Below are 21,470 nucleotides of genomic sequence, written 5' to 3'. Positions count from 1 at the left end.
CGGGCTATGGAGCCGCCGATCGTCTATATGTGAAACACCCGGTAACGGGTGTTTGCATTGGTCGGGTCTTTTCTGCCCGTGCGTGCCCGCTAGGGGGCGCGCGCGAGCAGAAAAAAAATAAACCCACCAATGCTGCAGTGCCGTCCGTTTTTTACAACGGGCGGACGGCAAGTGGTTAAAGGTACAGGGTATGAATCCAGCAGCACTGAAGGGGGTTCATTCTGGACTAAGACTTCCATTAAACTTGTTACAGTTTATTTGTCCCTTTTGTTTAATTATGTTAATGATGGGATTAAGATAGCTGACTCTAGGAGTAGATGAGTAGATTACCATATGATAGACACTCTATCAGATCACGTGTCTCCTCTCTTCCAATTCATTCATTAAGGCATCAGGGAGGAGGTGTCTGTTTGCATGCTATTCATGTTTGATTGTATTATGTTTTTAGACTTCCAGAACTGTATAAATCCTTTTCTGGTTTTCAGTTCTTGGTTTTCTTTTCAACATTGGTGTTGTCTGATGTTTGAGGAGTTTAACTTTCTGTCCTAATATATTGGTTCTGTCCAATAATTAGGCAGGTTTGGGCTGAGGACACTGGAATTCGGGTTCCAGCAGAGAGGAAGTGGATTTCTGACGGAGCTACCCAGTTTGGGTACCAGGCGGTCCGTCACAATTGGTGTCAGCGGTGGTATTTGAACCCATGCCTCCAGAGAGACTGGAGCCTAACCTCCTTCCCACTGACTTTGTGTCATGGATCGGAACTCACGGGTATGAACTGGAATCCGGTATGTGGACCCTTTCTACTACACTGGCAGGGACACTTAGAGAAAAGGGTCCAAGCAGTGTAGGCTGACGACTCCCAGAGCTGGAGTACCAGCCGGGAACAGAGCAGGTATGTGAATGAGGCAGTGGAAGTCAGCTTAAGCTGGAAGTTCAAATACAAGGCAGGGTGCTGCAATGCTGAGTAGGTGGCATGGGATGCTGAGTAGGTGGCATGGGGTCCCCCAGGATGTGGAATCTAAGGGCCAGCCGGTATTCGCCAGAGTTCCTGATGGTGGAGATGGGCTTGGCTGCGTGCTGACCCCAGGTTACAATCCCTAGGTCCACCCAACTCACCTAACAGGTACAGGGTACGAATTAAAGGTTAGGGACAGGCTGAAGACTTCCAGGGACAAACTGAAGCACAGGGTAGACTTTACACAGGGATTTCCAAGGACAAAAGCGAAGCACAAAGCAGCCTGTAGACAGGGATTTTCAAGGACAAGCCAAAGGTTCGGTACACGCAAAATCTTCCAGGAATTCAGGGTAAATCACAAATGGGGGACTCCACAACTAGCTTGGGAAAGCGTTGCTCGGCTGCGTGCCGTTCGCTGCCCTGAGTTTAACTAGAGACAGGAAGAGGGAGGATCCACAGGATTGGCCACACGCGGACTGCACTGATTGGCCGAGAAGCTGTATAAGAAGCAGCAGGAGAGGTCGGCCGACGCCTAAAGCTGCCAGACTGGTGCAAGTGTTAGTCAGGTTCAGAGCACATGCCTGGAGGACTATAAGCACCAGCACAGCCCTGCATGTCTGCAGAACCAGGGGTAAGAGGTATGTATATACTTGAAGAACTACAAGTAACAGCTCAGCTGCAAGTCTGCAGCTGAAGTGTGACACTATGGACCTAGGAATATGGAGACCCCCCTCAGACTTCTTGAGGTTACATAGAAATAATACTTGAGGGATTGTTCCTGGAACCCTGAGGATTGCTATGTACGTGTACATCTTGGAACTAATAACCCTGATTTATGTGTGGATTTTATATGCCGCATCTTTCCCATTACCTATTAAAGGTACTGGGTGTGAATCCAGCAACACAAAAAGGGTTAACTCTGGACTCAGACTCACAATTAATTTGTTACAACTCCGTTTGTCCATTTGTCTAATTGTGTTAATGATGGGATTAACATAGCTGACTGTAGGTGGAGATGACTGTAGGTGGAGATGAGTAGATTAACCTAGACTAGACAGTCAGGAGATAATTCCATCCTCTTTGTTTTTCCTCTCCCTATTCTTTCATTAAGGCATCAGGGAGGGGATTGTTTGCTTGATGTTGTGATTGCGTTATGTTTTTAGACTTCCAAAACTGTATAAATACTGAGCTGGTTTTCAATAAAGTCAGATCTTGGTTTCCACTTCAACATTGGTGTTGTCTGATGTTTGAGGAGTTTCGTTTTCTGTCCTAATATATTGGTTCCGTCCAATAATTAGGCAGGTTTGGGCTGAGGACACTGGAATTAAGGTTCCAGCGGAGAGGAAGCTGATTTCTGACGGAGGTACCCAGTTGGGGTACCAGGCGGTCCGTCACAATTGGTGGCAAGCAGTGGGATCTACTTCCTCCCTATGGAGCAGTCCACACCACCAATGGCATCCATTTCTCAGTGGGTTGAGGAGAACTGACTCAAGCAGCCATGACCCTGGCAGTGGAGTACTCTAAATGGTTGCGGATCATCTGTACAGAGGGAGAAAGGGTTCTGTCTACGGAAGACTACTTTATTCTCGGGCAGACTGCACGGACAGCTCTATGGAATATTACTGAGGCACACCAGGGCCGGTTTCATCCATTTCCAGAACAAAGGGTCGGATGGCCCTGTGAATGGTTATTCTGGGAGAGCAGCTTCTTGAGCATTGGGTGGCTGATTTGCACAAGTTGGTTCAGCGAGAGGTAAAGCTGGATGAATGGTGTCGGGCCCTGCATTGGTATGCAGAACAAACTCAGCCAGGATTTACAGCTGAATATCCAGAGGGCTATGACTTTGATGACCCTGGACTGTTTTGGGACACCCAGGTGGATATGTTTGAGTTTGGAAAAGATGGGGACTCTGCCCTGGAGGACCTTTTTGCATACCGGGAAGACTTGCTTGGTTTGGAAGGGGTTCCAGAGCTGAGAGCTGATTTGGAGTACGTGGTTACACAAGAATGGCTACTGGGAAAGGCATACAAGGAGCTGCAAGGACGGGTCCAGCAGAGTGTCTCAGACCAAGTGGAAACCAGATCCCCAGGGATTGGGGATTAATGGACTTTTCTGTGGAGTATGTTCAGTTTGCTGAGTCTCCAGGTGAGGTGCTGGCAACAGAGCAGAGGTTTGCAAGCATCTGCCTAGCACCTGGTACAGCCCCATGGTTCCAGGGAGAGGAGGCAGCCGGCCTCTCTCCCCAGTGGCAGATGGAGATCCAGGGTGAAGCGGCAGCCAGCCTCTCTTCCCAGCGGCAGATGGAGTTCCAAGGAGAGGAGGCAGACGGCCTCTATCCCCAGCGGCAGGATACGGATACGAATATTTTGGCGGCGGTTACGGTCCTCCAAATCCTCCATTTGCAGTTGGAGGGTTGCCATCTGGCGTAGGGGTTCCTGTTGGGCCTGCTCTAGACGTAGAACCCGGGCATCTATTGCCGCGCACAACTCCGAGACCACGGTGACCTCCGCTGAGATCGATTGTACCTCTTGGCGCACTTTACGGAGGTCCCGCTGGAGCGCCTCTTCCACCCTCGTGACTAAGGCCGCAAAGTCCTCCTTGGTGGGTAAGTATTGTAAGAGGGCTCGGAACTCACGCGGGACATCTGACGGAGGGTTGCGGGAATATAATGGTCCCCATCCGTAGAGTCCGATTTATACAACCTCGGCGATCTGGAGCCCTGGCGGCGGTCACTGGTGCCCGGAGAGAGCGATCGGTCCGTGTCTCGTGGTGAGGGTGGCGGGCCAGCTTCCGGCGCCATATTGGATTGTCCTCGGTTGGGGGTTCTGGTCCGGGTTGAAGTGAAATACCGCTGTAAAGATGGGGTGCCCCGCTGCGATGGTGTTCCGCCATCCTTCCTGCGTTGAGACATTATTTGGCCATAGTGTTTGGGGTGGTATAAATGCTGGTATATTGTAGGAATGTCGGGTGTACCACAGAGCTCTCAAGCCTTGCGACCTACTCCGCCATCAGCAGGACACGCCCCACCAAATGTCTTTTTATACCAGGATTTTAGCCTTTAAAATTATTAGTGATATTATCACTGTTCTGCACGTAGCATATGCAATACATCAACAGATGTAACTGCAATGGTGTGAACAGCCCTTAGGGATTTGTTTAGATGTCGTGTTAGGGTCACAGTTTTAAATAATTTAGATTTGTTAGGGCTACTTTTTAGGGAGTTATATTTTAAATTTTAAGTGCCGGGGGCATGTGGTTAAGTGTTAATTTAAACTTTCCCTTTATGTTTGATTAGGCCGGTAGGGTTTTTGCTCTATGGGAGTCTAGTGTGATGACACCATCCAAGAACTGGCAATATTGGTGACTCCTGCTGGTATCCTCTCCTAAGACCCTCCAGTGCTGCCTGAGAAGATGTTGTGACTTTAGCCCACCTGTGTGCTGCAATATGACAATTCTACATCCAGCTGAGTAGTAGGGCACACAGTCAGCATTTTTCCACTCTTAACTGGTTGCTGCTGCTTTTGTCATGAGGCATAGCAGTGGAACTGGAGTGTCTATAACTGCCATGCATTTGGAGTACCCTGTTTGAGGAAGTAACTGTGCATAACCCATGTATGTTTTTTTCATTTAATTTCTTTTTATTGCTTTTTCCAACAAACAAACAAAAATATTGTACAACATTACATTGTTCATTTTCTGTCTCAACAATGTAAACACCCACCCTCCACACATTACAAAGACACAAAAACCCCAACCGCAGCATCAAAAAAACATGATATTTCTAACTAGGGATGTCCCGATACCACTTTTTTAGGACCAAGTACAAGTACTTCCCCTCATGTACTTGCCGATACCAATTACCAATACTTTTTTTTACATGTTATGTACTATGGATCATGATTTAACCTATTCATGTTAGCAGGGGAGAATTGTAAATCTATTGCTGGAGTGTAGTGGAGGTGTGTGCTGTATATATGTACTTCATATACATTACACACGTCCAGTACACTATAGCAATAGATTTACAGCCAGCCCTGTCCCAGCTTCCCTCACTCACAGTTTCACTCCGATCCCTGTTGCCTCACGCGGTGCCTCTCGTAGTCGGCGCAGGCAGGATCGCTGCATTGCGTCTCGGTGCTCAGCTTGTGGGAGGCGCTCACAATTCTGCCCTGCTAACCTGAATAGGTTAAATCATGATCCATAGTACATATACAGTACACACGTCGAGTACACTGCAGTCTGCAGCAATAGAATTACAATTCTCCCCTACTAACATAATAGGTTACATGATCCATAGTACAACTACATATTATGTACTATTGATCTTTTAACCTATTCATATTAGCAGGGGATAATTGTAAATCTATTGCTGCAGTGGACTGGACGTGTGTAACATACATGTACTATGTACTACATCTAGAGTACACTGCAGCAACAGATTTACAGTTATCCTTGGCTAACATGAATGGGTTAAATGATCCATAGTACATAACATGTACTTGTACTATGGATCATTTAACCTATTAATATTAGCAAAGGCTAATTGTAAATCTATTGCTGCAGCATATTGGGAATATGTACTGTATATATGTACTACATATAGAGCAGGCCTCAAAATTTCCACTCGCCCCCTCGCAATTGGCGAGTGAAATTGACCTCTGCGCTGTGCGTCACACTGACCTGCGCTGTGCGTCACACTAACTTCTGCACTGTGCGTCTCACTGACCCTGCGCTGTGCGTCACTCTGACGCTGCACTGAGCGTCACTCTGACCTCTGCGCTGTGCGTCACTCTGACCTCTGCGCTGTGCGTCACTTTGGCCCTGCGCTGAGCGTCACTCTGACTTCTGCGCTGTGCGTCACTCTGACCCTGCGCTGAGCGTCACCCTGACCACTGCGCTGTGTGTCACTCTGACCTCTGCGCTGTGCGTCACTCTGACCTCTGTGCTGTGCGTCACTCTGACCTCTGCGCTGTGCCTCACTCTGACCTCTGCGCTGTGCGTCACTCTGGCCTCTGTGCTGTGCGTCACTCTGACCTCTGCGCTGTGCATCACTCTGACCTCTGCCCTGTGTGTTACATTACTGACCTTTGCGCTGTGCGTTACATTACTGACATTTGCGCTGTGCGTTACATTACTGACCTCTTCGCTGTGCATCACTATGACCTCTGCGCTGTGCGTCTCACTGACCCTGCGCTGTGCGTCACTCTGACCCTGCACTGAGCGTCACTCTGACCTCTGCGCTGTGCATCACTCTGACATCTGCGCTGTGCGTCACTCTGACCTCGGCGCTGTGCGTCACCCTGACCTCGGCGCTGAGCGTCACCCTGACCTCTGCGCTGTGCGTCACTGTGACCTCTGCACTGTGCGTCACTCTGACCTCTGTGCTGTGCATCACTCTGACCTCTGTGCTGTGCATCACTCTGACCTCTGCCCTGTGTGTTACATTACTGACCTTTCCGCTGTGCGTTACATTACTGACCTCTTCGCTGTGCGTCACTATGACCTCTGCGCTGTGCATCTCACTGACCCTGCGCTGTGCGTCACTCTGACCCTGCACTGAGCGTCACTCTGACCTCTGCGCTGTGCGTCACTCTGACCCTGCGCTGAGCGTCACTCTGACTTCTGCGCTGTGCATCACTCTGACCCTGCGCTTAGCGTCACTGTGACCTCTGCGCTGTGCGTCACTCTGACCTCTGCGCTGAGCGTCACTCTGACCTCTGCCCTGTGTGTTACATTACTGACCTTTGCGCTGTGCGTTACATTGCTGACCTCTTCGCTGTGCGTCACTATGACCTCTGTGCTGTGCATTCACTGACCCTGCGCTGTGCGTCACTCTGACCCTGCACTGAGCGTCACTCTGACCTCTGCGCTGTGCATCACTCTGACCTCTGCGCTGTCCCTCCCTCTGCCCTCTGCGCTGAGCGTCACTCTGGCCTCTGCGTCCCTCTGACCCTGCGCTGAGCGTCACTCTGACCTCTGCGCTGTGCGTCACTCTGACCTCTGCGCTGTGCGTCACTCTGACCTCTGCGCGTCACTCTGGACTCTGCCCTGTGTGTTACATTACTGACCTTTGCGCTGTGCGTTACATTACTGACCTCTGCGCTGTGCGTTACATTACTGACCTGGCGGAGTTAAGTCCGGGGCAAGGTAGGGGTTAGGTGGGGCAACTGATGGCGAGTAACTTTTAAGGCCTGGCTAGTAGCTCAGGACTTGAAATTTTGAGCCCTGATATAGAGTGCACTGCAGTAATAGAGTTACAATTCTCCCCTGCTAACATGAATAGGTTAAATGATCCATAATACAACTACATGTTATGTACTATGCATCATTTAATCCATTCATATTAGCAGGGGATAATTGTAAATCTATTGTCTGCAGTGTACTCTATATGTAGTAAATATAGAGCACACACTGCAGACAATACATTTACAATTATCCTCTGCTAATATTAATATGTTCTTAATAGAGACCCCCCTTGCCCTCACTCACTGTTCGATGATGGCCGGTGCCTCACGATGTGCCCTGCTGGTGAGGTCGTAGTCGGCGCTGTGCAGGAGAGCAGCGGCGAGTCAGCGCTGGTCTGGTGGGAGGAGCTCCGGGTGGGGTCCTAATTTAGCTGGCCGGCTACTAACCGTTTGCCTGCCAGCTAAATTAGGACCCCACTTGGAGCTCCTCCCACCGGACTAGCGCTGACTCGCCGCTGCTCTCCCGAACAGCAGCTGGAAAGTAAGGGAAAAAAATAAATAAATAGCGCAAGCTTCGGCACTTTGTATCGGGGCATTTTGACAAGTACAAGTCCATAGTTTTTCATTTATCGCATACCACATTATTTTTTCCTTAATTTTGATATATCTTTGGGATCTCCAATTTCAATGTTTTTCCCACTATTTCTCTCCAGCAATCAATCAATGAATGTTGCCACCATGAGATTGGAAAATTATCGTGCTGTTGTATAATTTTTTATCTTGAGAAGTCCAGATACGTCCTGTCCAATAATGGTTGTATGACCATATTGGAGTCCCCAAAATTATTAATGTCCCCTGTCTATGCTTACCCACTACTTATTATTATTATTATACAGGATTTATATAGCGCGAACAGTTTGCGCAGCACTTTACCATATAAGGAAGACATTACAATCACAATACAATTCAAGACAAGATGGTAAGGAGGGCCCTGCCCGTGAGGGCTTACAATCTGAAAGGAAGGAGCAAGTGATACATGAGGAGGTAGCTGTGTGGGGATGCACTACTTGCAACAAATGTGTTATAAACAAAACCTAGTTTGAGTTCGGAGCATAGTAGGCAACTAAAGTCACTAAATTATCCCCCAAACAGCCTATTAAGCCCCCCCCCCAAACAGCCTGGGTCAGGTGTTGCCCCTGCTCAGGGACCACGGGCACGGTGCAGGGCATGGGTTTCCCCTCAGCTTAGCAGAACTCCTGGTGCCCGGGTTGCGGGTGCGCATGCGCGAGACGCAGGGGCGCGCACGCAGCGCTCCCGCGCCATTAGGCATCAGGTGTGAGCCTTGCTGGGGGAGGTTCCCAGTACACACCTTCCATCTCTCTCGCCTGCCATTGGTCCCCGGGGAGGGAAGCCTCCTGGTTGCCTCGGTGAATGGGGGGTGGTACTAACTCCCCTGGCTATAAAAACCTGGCCTGAGCTCTGGCTTATTGCTGAGTTATTCCACCCGTATGGTGTGACATACGAAGCTCCCCTCCTGTGTGCCTTGTTGCCTGTTTCCTGAACCCTCTGCTTACCTCCCGTGTACCGACCTTGGACCGCCAATCGTCTCTGACCCGCAAACGCACCTGATATAATAACTCAGCCATTACCATGGAACCCGCAGGAGCGGCTGAGGCCATCACGACCCTCGCCCAACAGCTGGGCCTGATGACACTGGCATTCCAGGAGATGCAAGCCAGCCACGAGCATCTGTTCCAGAGGGTGGTCGCACAGGAGCGACACAATGCGGAAGCCACCTCGCTGCCGCCCTCACCTCCGGCATGCACCGTAGAAATGGTTACCAGTGAGCCGACGGTGGGCCTCCCAGAGCGGTTTTCTGGCGATCTGAAGAAGTACCGCTCCTTCATCATCTCCTGTGAACTCCTCTTTGTCCTGAAAACCCGCACGTACCCCACCGATTACATCAAGGTACGCACGGCTATTTCTCTGCTTTCAGGACCTCCCCAGACGTGGCCACATCAGTTGCTGCAGGCCAACGACCCGGTGCTTACAACCTGGGAGTCCTTTGTCGCCGCCATGCAGCGGCTCTACAAAGACCCGCTACGTGCCTCGACTGCCAGAGGCACCTTGCGTACCCTCCGCCAAGGCAGGCGACCAGTGGAGGACTATATCGCCGAGTTTCGGGAGACTGCTCTTCGGCTGAGTCTAAGCCCTCGTTCACACCTGAACGTTTTGTAGCGCGTTCTACGCTCGACGAACGCTCTACAAATCGCTCAAAAATATAAATCCCATTGTATTCAATGGTCTCGTTCCCACCTTGGCGTATTTCCGCCCGCCCCTAACGCGCTACAAAACGGCCCACGTCTGAAAAAGCACATGTACTACTTTGGGCTGTTTTGTTGCGCGTTTCCATTGGGATACAGCCAAGTAGCCTTCGCGAATCGCGGTAAAAAAACGCGCGACAGACGCGCATATGCAATACGCCTAGGTGTGAACGAGACCTAAGAATCGAAAGAATCTACTAGTTAAAATAATCGAATCAGTTTACTTAGTGAGTAGACTCCTTTGATTCTTTAACTCAGTAAACTCTTTTAGATTCTTTGAGTTAAAGAGTCCCCACCAGTAAAACAATACAAGGAATCAATTAGCAGGTTGCAGCAGTGATAAGGGACAGAGTTTAGATTAGAGGAGATCGTGAATCAGAGTCCTCTGATTCGAATCTTCTATGAAGGTTCAGACAGCTCCTGAGCTTCAGTTCACTGGCTTGTCAGCCGACTCAGCCAGTGAACCGAAGATTCGATTCATGAATCTGTTCTTTTGAATGAACTGATCCAAATTAACCGATTTCATTTGAAAGATCCGAACTTCCCATCTTGTTCCTCAATGTGTCGAACACGAGCCCCCGGCAGGCAGCACACTGTTCGACGCTCCAGACACTGGTCTCAATGATGTGGCACTGGTGGACCAATTCCGGATCGGGTTGTTGGAGCACCTGAAAGATGAGCTCGCCCGCATCGGTGTACCAGGCACCTTGGAGGCCCTGATGGACTCGGTGACTCACCTGGACCGACGCTTCCGCGAGAGGCGACAGGAGAGGCAGTCGGCACCACCCCCACCGGCACGACGACTGGATCCTTTTCCGCTTCTGGAGCTGGTGCCCGCTCCTGTGTTGGAGAGACCCCAACACTGAGGAACCCATGCAGATCGGGGTGGTTCGTGGGCCGCTCTCCACGGTCGAGAGGACCAGACGCAGGGTGCTACGTCTGTGTCTATACTGCACCAAGCCTGGCCATTTCTTGAAGGACTGCCACGTCAAACCACCGGTAGGACAGACGCACCCAGTTCGTGTACTGACTTTTCTGTGTGCTGTAACCCGTCTCATCTCACCATCCCTGTCTCCTTGCAGTTGGGCAAAAATGGCGTTAATCTCGCTGCCATCATCGATTCGTGCGCAAGCAGCTGCTTCATGGATAAGGACCTAGCTCTACAGTTGGGGATACCGTTACGCCCGAAAAGGAACCCATTGCAGCTGCACATGGTGGACGGTAGCACCCTGCAGACCGGTCCAGTCGCCATGGAATCACATCCCTTGCTCCTCCACATCGGTACCCACCATTCCGCGGATCGCTTGGGACATCGTGCCCTCTCCACTGTTCCCTGTCATCCTGGGGATTCCCTGGCTCCAGAAACATAACCCCTTGATCAACTGGGCCACTGGATCCGTCACCTTCCAGTCCCCTTCCAGCTCCACGGTCAGCATTTCCTCTGTTCCCAACCGATCAACAGCCCTGGTGATCATCGAACACAGCCTGCTGGACAAGTACCAGGAGTTCGCGGATGTATTTGTCAGGCTCGGTCCCGACACCCCCGGCCGATTCGGCGCCACGGCGCTCCGGCCGTGACGTCACGCGGGGCTCCGTCCCCTGGGCGCGGCTTGCTCTCATAAACCCAGCGGAGGCAATCACTCGGCGTTCAGTCAATGTGGAACGTCGAACGATTACCTCCCCTGTCTCCACAGAACCAGTCCGGCTCCCCCACGCTGCAGTCTGCAGTCCACTCGGACAGATCCAGTTCCTGCATCTGCCTCTCAGCCTCACCAGGGATCCAACCCTACCCACTGAGCTGTATCACTGCCACCAGTAACTGCAAGTATTAGGGCTTTAGCCCTACATGGGATTACTTGTGCATACACCTGTTACCATACTGCTGGAGTATTGTCTGCTTGCATTATCACCTCCATCAATCATACTGCTGAAGTACTGCCTGTTGTTGCTAAACTACCGGCATTGAGTTATACTGCTGGATTATTGTCTGCTTGCACTATCACCTGCAATTGTCATTCCGCTGAAGTGCCGCCTGACTCTGCTAAACATACTGCACTTGATCATATTGCGGGAAGATTGCCTGAATCTGTTAAATACCTGCATTGAGCTGTGGTAGTGTCCTAAGCTAAGTCTTATACTACAGTACGGTTACAACTACAGTCCCATCACACCCCCGCCCCACTAAAATTAATCTATCGTAGGGATAGGCTGGGATACATGATGTGGAACGGCTCCCCATCGCACTGAGTGTATTAGGGAGCCGTCTGACTGATCCAATCCCATTAAGCCTACTCCTGAATTGTTCCACAGTTGAGGTCCAGTCCCCAGCTATCCGCTTGTGTTGTGACAGTATTCGAGAAGAAGGGCGCCGACGCCCTGCCTCCCCAAAGGCCATAAGACTGCCCGATAGACCTGCTTCCTGGGGCCCCATTGCCTTACGGGCGTCTGTATAACCTTTCGGGACCCGAAACCAAGGTCCTGAAGGCCTATATCGACGAAAGCCTGGCGAAGGGGTTCATCCACCCTTCCACCTCTCCAGTCGGGGCTGGCATCTTCTTCGTGGGGAAGAAGGATGGCGGGCTCCGGCCCTGCATGGACTACCGATCCCTCAATGATGTCACCAAGAAAAACCGGTACCCGCTTCCCCTCATCCCAGATCTCCTGGACAGGGTGGTTCTTCACCAAAATTGACCTCCGAGGCGCCTACAACCTCGTCCGCATCCGGCAGGGCGACGAGTGGAAGACTACCTTTCACTTACGGTTTGGGCACTTTGAGTATCTCGTGATGCCCTTTGGGCTCTGTAATGCCCCTGCTACCTTCCAGTATTTTGTTAACGATGTCTTCCGGGACCTCCTAGATACCCACGTCGTCGTGTACCTTGACGACATACTCGTCTTCTCCCAGAAGCTGATGCAGCATGAGAGGCACGTCAAAGCGGTGCTCCACCGTCTCCGGACCCACCGGTTGTACGGGAAGCTAGAGAAGCTAGAGAAGAGCACCTTCGATGCCACGTTCATCGAGTTCCTGGGCTACATCCTATCCCCAGGACGCGTGGAGATGGACCCTAAGAAAATTCAGGCCGTCTTGGAGTGGCCCGTCCCTCACAACCGACGGATGGTCCAACAAATTATTGGCTTCGCCAACTTTTACAGGCGGTTCATCAGTGGCTTTTCATCCATCTGTGCCCCCATCACGGCATCAACCAAGAGTGGCACGTCATTCACATGGACCCCGGAGGCCCATCGGGCGTTCCAGCGCCTCAAGCACTTGTTCACCCAAGCCCCTTTCCTGGCACAGCCAAACATCGCTCTTCCGTTCTACCTGGAGACCGACGCCTCCGAAGGGGCAGTCGGAGCCGTTCTCGCTCAGTGCCAAGGGGAGAGACAGCTGTTGCACCCCGTCGCCTTCTACTCCCGCAAACTCACCCAGGCCGAGCTCAACTACGACGTGGGCGAGAGGGAGCTGCCCGCCATCAAGAACGCCTTGGAGGAATGGAGGCATTTGTTGGAGGGAGCGGAGAACCCAGTGGTGGTCTACACGGACCACCGTAACCTCGAATATCTCCGCAGCGCCAAGCATCTGAGACCCCGGCAAGCCCGTTGGGCCCTCTTCTTCACACGCTACCCTCTACAGATAACCTACCGGGCCGGATCCAAGAACGGCAAGGCCGACGCCCTGTCCCGTATGCATGCCTCTGAGACCGGACCTGCGCCTCCAGAGGCCATCCTGCCAGCAGCGTACTTCATGACCACCCAGCACTCCCTAATCAAGGAAATCCAGAGGGCCAGTACGCCGGTCCGGAGTACAGCGGAAAAACTCTCCTACTGCCTTATTTCAACGCGGGAAGAACGTATCCCAAAGCAGGACAGGACCGAGGACCATATAACCACGATTCTGATAATTGCGATTATCCACCACAATCCGGTGAGTACACACTACTAAGGGGGCTGCGGGACCAAGGAGGCAGGGACCAACAACTACCGGTTTTTTGTCTCCCGTTCCTGTTTTGTCTACACTTGTTTTCACACCGCTCATTGAACATTGTTGCCTCCGGCATTTTTCTTATCTAAAGGATTAATCTAAGATCGATACAGACTGTTGACTGCTATTTTTGTGGCTCTGAAAAGACCAGCTCAAGATTGTCACAGACTGCCGATTGCCACTTTGTGACTCTTATGATTTCTGCTATATATTGATGACAATTCAATGCTGCACTTTCTTAACCAATCTGGTTTGACCTATATTTATTGTGACTTAAGTGTGTTATGATCATCCACCTTATCTTTTAATGCTAATTATTGTTAGGTTTTTTGGTATTTATAGGCTATATGCTACATTAAAATTTTAGCTAATTCTCCACCTATGTGTTTACACATTGATACAAATCTTCTTTATAGTACCTAGCCACGATTTTAATTCTTTCCCCAGGATTGTGTTATACACACACATCCTCCTCTTATCTATTTTTATCCCCTTTTTAACACTTAATTTAACACATCGATAATTTAACTATTGATTACCTATACATAGTTCTAAATTGAATTAACCTCTAGCGCTGTGCTACTAACATACCAATCACAATCCTTAGCCATCCATCATTTGAAATGTTGACTAATATTCCTTCTTGAATTCCTTCTTGCCTCACATTCTCAAGCCAAGAACAAATAGCACATATGGAAGCAATCAGCTATTGTTTTTTTAAAAAAACCATTCATTCCTTACAAACTTATCTAGGAGACAAAATATATTGTGTCCATTCTTTAATTCCATAGCATCTAATAGTGTAGCAACAAGTGTTCCTTTACAAAATAATTCATGAATTTAAGATCACAAAAGCCCGATTTCTCTTGTAAACGATCTTCAAACCTTTGGCTGGTATTTGCTGTTGTGGAGAACAGTAACCTCAGCCTGCTCTCTATGTGCTTGGAGACCGGACTCCTCACCGCCCGCCAAATAGTTTTAATTAGGCAGCTGTGACTTGGTAAGGGGAGCATATAGAGTATAGTCGCTAATGTTAACTATATTCTCAATTCTTATATGACCTCAGTACCACCCTGCAGATTCCTCTCTGGTTCCCAGGGTGCAGAGAATACACAGTAGAATATCGTCATAGGAAACAGGTCATTTAAAAAATCCTTCTACTGCATGCTCTGGACCTGGAAAGGGTGATGGTGAGATAATTGTTACCTTACATGGAGTTTGGTTTCAACAGTATTATTTCAGAAAAATGTATTTGTAAATTGTTTCTCTTTTTTTCAGTGCCAAATTAGATTTGGAGGCCGCAAAGAAATTGCTTCAGATTCTGATAGCCGGTAAAGAAACGTTCATTTATTATCACTTATACTATTCTTATGATTACAAGATATGTGTCCAGTTTTTGAACACTAGTGTTAGTTTTTAGAGCATTTTTATAATGTACCAATTTTCAGGCGTGTTTTGTATTATGATATGCGGCTCATGAGCGACTGTTTCCTCAATTGTAATCCTTACCATCTTGCACAACCCTTGTTTCTTGATTGTACAGTACAGGACACAGGCATATTCAAAGATGGCTAGGTAATATGCAGGTATCACCAGATGATTGGCTAGTGCTGTGAGGACCCCCATATACCCCATTCCACTCCAGAAGATCCTGCAGGGAATCCAGGAGATTTTTGCTAGTGACTTTAGTGAGGTCTGCTTTCTACCAAGGGAAATGCAGAGCCAGCCTGTAATGTAGATTTGGGCACTGGATCCTGTGTTAGGCGCCCACCTTGGCATGTGGTGTAGGTGGGTTAGCTGCAGGGTAATATACAATTCACGGGCAGTGGTATATCCAGGTAGAACAAAGTTGTGTTCCAGCTGCAACAACTGTTTCCTCTGTGTGTACTTTAGTCTATGAGGAGGGCTCCAGTTCCAAATGTGCCAAAGTGTATCTAGTTAAGTTATACACAGAGGATCAAAAAGAGAGTGCTAACGAAATGTATGCCATACTAGAGAAACAAAGCAACATATACCTGGTTAAGACAATATTCTTTGAGTTCTTCAGCTTAAAAGGACATGCAAACTCTATTACACTCAACACCTGTTCTGGTTGTGTAGACTTTCAGCAGAAATGCTACATTGTTTCCTCATTTAAGGGAAATATGCACATACCCTTGCCAACATGAATTAAATCTGACCAGTTACCTGACAACAGGGAAGAAAGTCCTACTCTGGAATCTGTGAATACCATCTTCACTTAAGGTACCTGGCTGGTCAGATTCCTGCTGTGGAAATGAATGCTAAAATCCTGCTGAAAAGAGACATTCTCATAGTACTTAAAGTCCAATGGTCCTGATATCGCCCTATATGCACAAAGACTTTCTCTAGGCTGGATAATAGTGGGCAATGTATGTTTGGACAAGATGTGCAAACCATCTGAGAATAACTCCTTAAAAACTCATGTTTTAGGAAATGGACATACAACTGACTTTAGACCATGCACTCATTATTAGGTGAAGGAGAAGCTCAATGACAGTGTTTTTTGTTACTACACAACAAAATAGCATCGTAAGTTGAGGACAGAGATTCCATTAGAATAATTCTTCAAGGACAAGCTTAGAGTTAAGAGTTAAGATTCCACACAGTTGTGAGCAGGCTTTGTCTTACTGCAGCCAACATTAAAGATCAAGTTTAACCCCTTCATGATGGGAGACACTGTAGTGCCCGTCATTAAGCGCCAAAATGACTGCTTACGTACACTGTTATACACAGCTATTTGGGGATCTGTAATGCCGGTAACAGCAGAGAATCAACGGTTACCATTCATTAATGGATGACTCAGTATTGTTTTGACAGTGATAGCATAGTGGTATTTACCGCACTTGCTGTCACTGTTTGACAGCTAGTATAGATCTGGATTAGGAAATCCCAATATGTACAAATGTTTCAGAATGTTTCTGAAACATTGTTGCAGGCTTCTGTCAGCATCAATATATATATAATTTTATATTTTTATACTATCATTATTATAAAAATGAACCTTCTACCTCCTCCATTGTACAGTGTCACGGCCTCCTCTCTCCACCTTTTCTCCCATATCTGGCCTTACTGCTCTGTCCATGTCAAAAATGTAAATACAATAAAAAAAAATAGGGAAAAGGTAAAACGATTTAGAAAAAATATAGGTTGTTGTTAAGTACTTAAAGGAGAACTATGGGGTCAGTGTTTTTCCCCATAGTTCTCCTTGGGTGTAACGGGAGAACACAAACTAGCGTCCTCCCGTTACCCTAAGCTCAGTATACCGCGAGCTACAGCTCGCGGTATACTGAGACGCCGCACCTGGAGCGGATCCCGACTTAGATGACAGGATCCGCCCAGCTGCGTGAGTGACAGCTGGCTCTGCCTATCTAGAGGCAGAGCCAGCTGTACCCGCCCCCTCCCCCGTCCGTTCCGCCAGTCAGTGCTGGCAGATCGGAGCGGGGAGAGGGGAATCCAGCCCCTCCCCCTGTCATGGCAGAGAGCCGTGACAGGATCGAGAGGTGAGGGAACCCGGTATGTGTTCTCTCACCTCCCGATCTACTGAGCCGACCTGTGACAGTCTCATTGTCACAGGTCGGCTTAGAACTATGAGGTGAGTGGAAATCACTCATGTCATAGTTCTCCTTTAAAGTACAGTATATGTTAGTGAATTTGCTCTTTTGTACCATTAGAAAAAATGGCCCAATTCAGGAATCAGATAATGAGCAACAAAATAGTTGAACCCCCTAGCCCAAGTCTGTGGGTCCAAAAACACTACTTGCCAAGGAAATCAATTATAGTAAGTGACACCTGGGTGTAGGTTTGAAAACGTATAATCTTTAGTCCAGTAATCTTGAAGTGCACATTACTTTATGGTTAAATCAAGGTTATTAACATCAATAAAAAGGTGCGAACAGTGCACAAAGTGTGTATGCAGAAAGTTCACTTAAGAAAAGAAAATGTACGGTAGAACACCACGTTTTAGCATGACCAATACAATGTGTTAACACAAGCTCTTATATGGAAACTTGTTTGTTGTTTCTTGAATTAATATTTTCAAAAATTGTTCTCATCCTTTACCATCTTTTTCTGTATAGTTGGTCATCTTAGGGAAAGCAGTTTCTTGGTGGCATGCTTTGCTTTTTTAGAATTTAACACGTTTTGCTATTGCACTGCAGCAGCACAGCATAAATTTATCATTACTGTAAACGGGCAATTTTGTTGTGCATTCCCTACAGGCTGAAAGTTCCCAATCCACCCTTACAACTACCCTCCTGCTCTTAGCCATCTTTAGCCTATGCCACTGAGAGTCTGTGCCCTGGTATGTTATAAACGACCAAAAGTGGACACCATAGTTTGCAATTTTTAACATTTTCTTTACATTTACTAGTTTCAAACAAATTATTGACTGCAGACTCCAGCAGCAATTTTTTGAGAGTTTATGTTCAAATTAGACATACTAGTCTCATTCACGGAGGCTGCTCAGTGGCTTGCAAAATGTGTTTTCTTTTTTCACACTGTGTTCACTCACAATTTATGATTCGGCAGAAACAAAAATTTTATTTATGGGGAGAAGAGCCTGCTAATGGCACCAGATACCGAGCATCCATTTTTCCGGGTTCCATTTGTTGCGCTTATCACTGTAAAATGGGCTGTCATGGGTCCTGGTCACAGGAAGAAATCATAGGGCTCCAAAGCAGCCCATTCCAAGACCTTAAAGTTAGATATTAGGGCTTTTTTTTTCTCTGGTGCCTCTGCACGCCGTGCCCAGGGGAAAAAGAGGCAAGATGCTGGACACACATGGCGTCTCCCCGACACCATTGGGCCCAACTGACTCAGCTATACCATTCCTATTGCTCTGTAGGATCTCTGCACATCCTGTACTTTAAATGGTTGCTTGGTTGCCTTCCAAGAGTGATATGGAGGCTCTGTTTGTTCGCTTCGAGAACATGCACAAGCAAGGTATGGCAGGTCTCCATGATCCCATCCAGGGCATCCATCAACGCCTGGACACTGTTGATACTGACCTGGAAGCCCACCGTTTGGCTATCTCAGAATTACAATTTGTAGTGCTGGTTCAGCACAAACTCATTCTGTTTGGACCCAGATTGACGAAATCGAGGATTGAAATAGGAGGAACAATATGCGCATCCGTGCACTTCCAGAGGCTACTGGCACAACTGAATTGGAGCCCACTGTCAGAGGCATTTTTAATACCTTGCTGAATCATCCTCTCACTTTGCCCATAGAGACTGACAGGGTACACCGCAACCCGGGCTTCCGTAACTGTAAATATGTAAAATCCACTTCTTCAAACAGAAGGAGGTGATCCTTGCTAAAGCTCAGAACCGGGGCTCCTTTGATTTTAACAGTGCCGACATCACCCTCAATCCAGACCTGTCGCCATGGGCTTTGGCCTGCTGCAGGGCCCTGCGGCCTTTAACTAAATAGCTCAGAGATCTGCACATATCTCATCAGTGGGGCTATTTGTTCCACCTGCTGATTTGTAAAAATGGCAGAGCAGTTATTGGAAATTTCCACTGTGGAACTCAAGCCCTGGCCATATCCCCCAACCCCTTTGTCAATGCCTAGGTAGAGGTCTTTCCTGCCAAGAAGAAGGATTCATTCTACCCCCTGCTTCTCCTCACGGTAGGCTCCACATATTGTCCTTTTAAGCAGTCGTGACTTTTTCCCTACTGCTTATCTGATGCTTGCCACATATGGCCAGGACTTAGCTCTACCAACTATGCTCCCTTTTGATTTAATGGAGGCCCCTTTATGCTGGATTTCTTTCTTATGCGCACTCAGGTTTTTTTGGCCACCCCAGACCATTCTTGGTCTACAGTGCTGTTTCATCTGTCGGGGGTGGCTCTAGATCTTTTGAGCCCTGGTTTGTTCACAGTTTCTATGATTGTTTTTTTGGGTTTGCTGGAACTTTGGATGGAGTGGTTCGTGCCTGTTGTCCTGTGCTTTTTCTACACTATTGGTTTGGATGAAATTGTATGTACATGGGTGGAGAACTGGCTGCACGAACAGATCCAGAGGATAGTAATAAATAGTTAATTTTCTATTTGGGCAAAAGTGGTGAATGGGGTGCCTCAGGGTTCAGTCTTGGGACCGATCCTGTTTATCTTATTCATCAACGACACATAGATTGAAATAAATAGTTCAATCTTGGTGTTTGCTGCTGATAATAAACTGTGCAGGGCAGTACATTCTATACAAGACATACATTCACTTCCTAACCAAGTATTTATTGGGTTTTCAAAAATTAAACAATCAGCATTTCACATAATATTTGCCGGCCACAATAGGCCACATAGGCAATATAATGAAATCCATAAAATGTCAATGCAAATACGATATATAAATACCATTGCGGTATAAGGTAAAAGGGAGGAGTGAGAAGGAAAGGGAATCAGGGAAGGAGTCCATCGGCCGGTCTTCCTCGGTGATTAGTTTTAGGTTTGTTCCACATGTCCACAGGTCTCGTCCAGATGCTCCCGCATGTAGTTCCCCCTCAACTCATTTGACCACATCACAGGTGGCTAAGGGTATTGATATCTAGATCGGGATGGTTATGCTTTAGCCAAGGTTCCCAGATGTTGAGAAATTTGGTATGTGTATCATTGAGGACACTCGACAACCATTAATTTATGAGAATATTATCTAGTCTATGCGTAAACTCCCGATATGGGATAAATTGTTTATTCCAGTGACCCGCCAGGGTCAATTTGGCAGCGATAAAAATTTGGTGCGTCAGTGCACGCTGGGATTTAGTCAATCCGGGCACTGAAGCATGAAGCAGCGCCTGTGTCGGGTTTTTAGTGATGTTCCTATCAAATAGAGTCGAAAGTAGATGGAATATTCTGGTCCAAAACCGGGTTGCAAAGGGGCACGCCCACCAAGTATGTAGCATGTCCCCTGGGGTCGAACATCCTCGGAAGCAATTGGTAGATGTGGACGGAAACATTCTACCTAACCGAGTGGGGACTAGGTACCAACGAAACATTACTTTATAGGCAACCTCAGAATTCGTCACATTATTGGAACACTTAGAAATGTTTTCCCACACCGCCTTCTACTCCCCATCAGACCAGCTTAGACCTAGGTCTGCGGACCATTGGCTAGGATAGGAGTGAAAGCCGGTACGAGGCAAAGAATTCAGAATAGTGTATGGGATTGACACCTGTTTAGGTCCTTCAGGTGCATAGAGGCAGATGTGCTCGAAGGTGGTAAGTGGGTTATTTAAGTGTCTGCGCGCTTGCATAGTGGATACCCAGTGTTGGAGCTGAATAAACCTAAACGGTTCTGCATCAGGGATCTGCTTGTGAGTTTTAAGGTATGACCAGGTGGGTAGGTTAAAGGAGCGATAAAAATCGTACAGTCTCGTGAAGCCATTATCGGTCCACCACTTAAACAGTGTCGGGTTAGTAAAGGGGTAGAGACGGCGATATCAGGGAAGGTATGGGCAGAAGGGGTAGAGACAGCGATATCAGGCAGGAAGAATATTTCAATGAGTCCCACACTTTCAGGGTATGGTTCATAAGAGGACTGAGAGAGCGGTGTCTATCTACTGCCGGCAACCAGGGGAGTGCATGTAGAGGAAGTGGGGAGCAGTTGGGGATTTCTAACATGGTCCAAAGTGGGGCATTAGTTGTTCGGTGGATAGTAATGAGGGGTAGCAATTGGGATGCTTGGTAATATAGAAGGATGTTCGGTAGGCCTATGCCCCCTTCTCGTTTATGTTTATATAGGGTGGACCTTGGGACCCTTGGGCATAGTGGATGCCATATGAAGGTTAAGATGTTCCTTTGGAAGGTTCGTATGATAAAGGATGGGACTGCTATCGGCAACACTCTAAAAAAAGTACAGTAGCTTAGGAAGTATGGTCATCTTGACCGCAGCAACCCTCCCAAACCAAGATAGTTTATGGTGTACCCAGGTGTCCATCAGAGTTTTAGGATGTCTAATTAAGGGTAGGTAGTTATTTGCATATAGTGTGGCATATGAGGGGGAAATAT

General features: G+C 48.0%; 1 protein-coding gene across 1 annotated transcript in view; it reads left to right on the top strand.

Moving 5' to 3' along the window:
* Positions 1-21,470, top strand: part of LOC108798723 (sorting nexin-29-like) — a 152,493-nt gene that overhangs the window by 5,539 nt on the left and 125,484 nt on the right. The window contains exon 3 of the mRNA XM_018570503.1: positions 14,725-14,777. Within this exon, the coding sequence (XP_018426005.1) occupies positions 14,725-14,777 (53 nt within the window). The remainder of the gene's footprint in view (positions 1-14,724; positions 14,778-21,470) is intronic.

This window comes from Nanorana parkeri, unplaced genomic scaffold, assembly GCF_000935625.1.
Source record: "Nanorana parkeri isolate BGI_ZX_2015 unplaced genomic scaffold, ASM93562v1 scaffold1543, whole genome shotgun sequence".
NCBI lineage: Eukaryota > Metazoa > Chordata > Amphibia > Anura > Dicroglossidae > Nanorana > Nanorana parkeri.
This window is presented reverse-complemented; position numbering and strand designations above follow the sequence as displayed.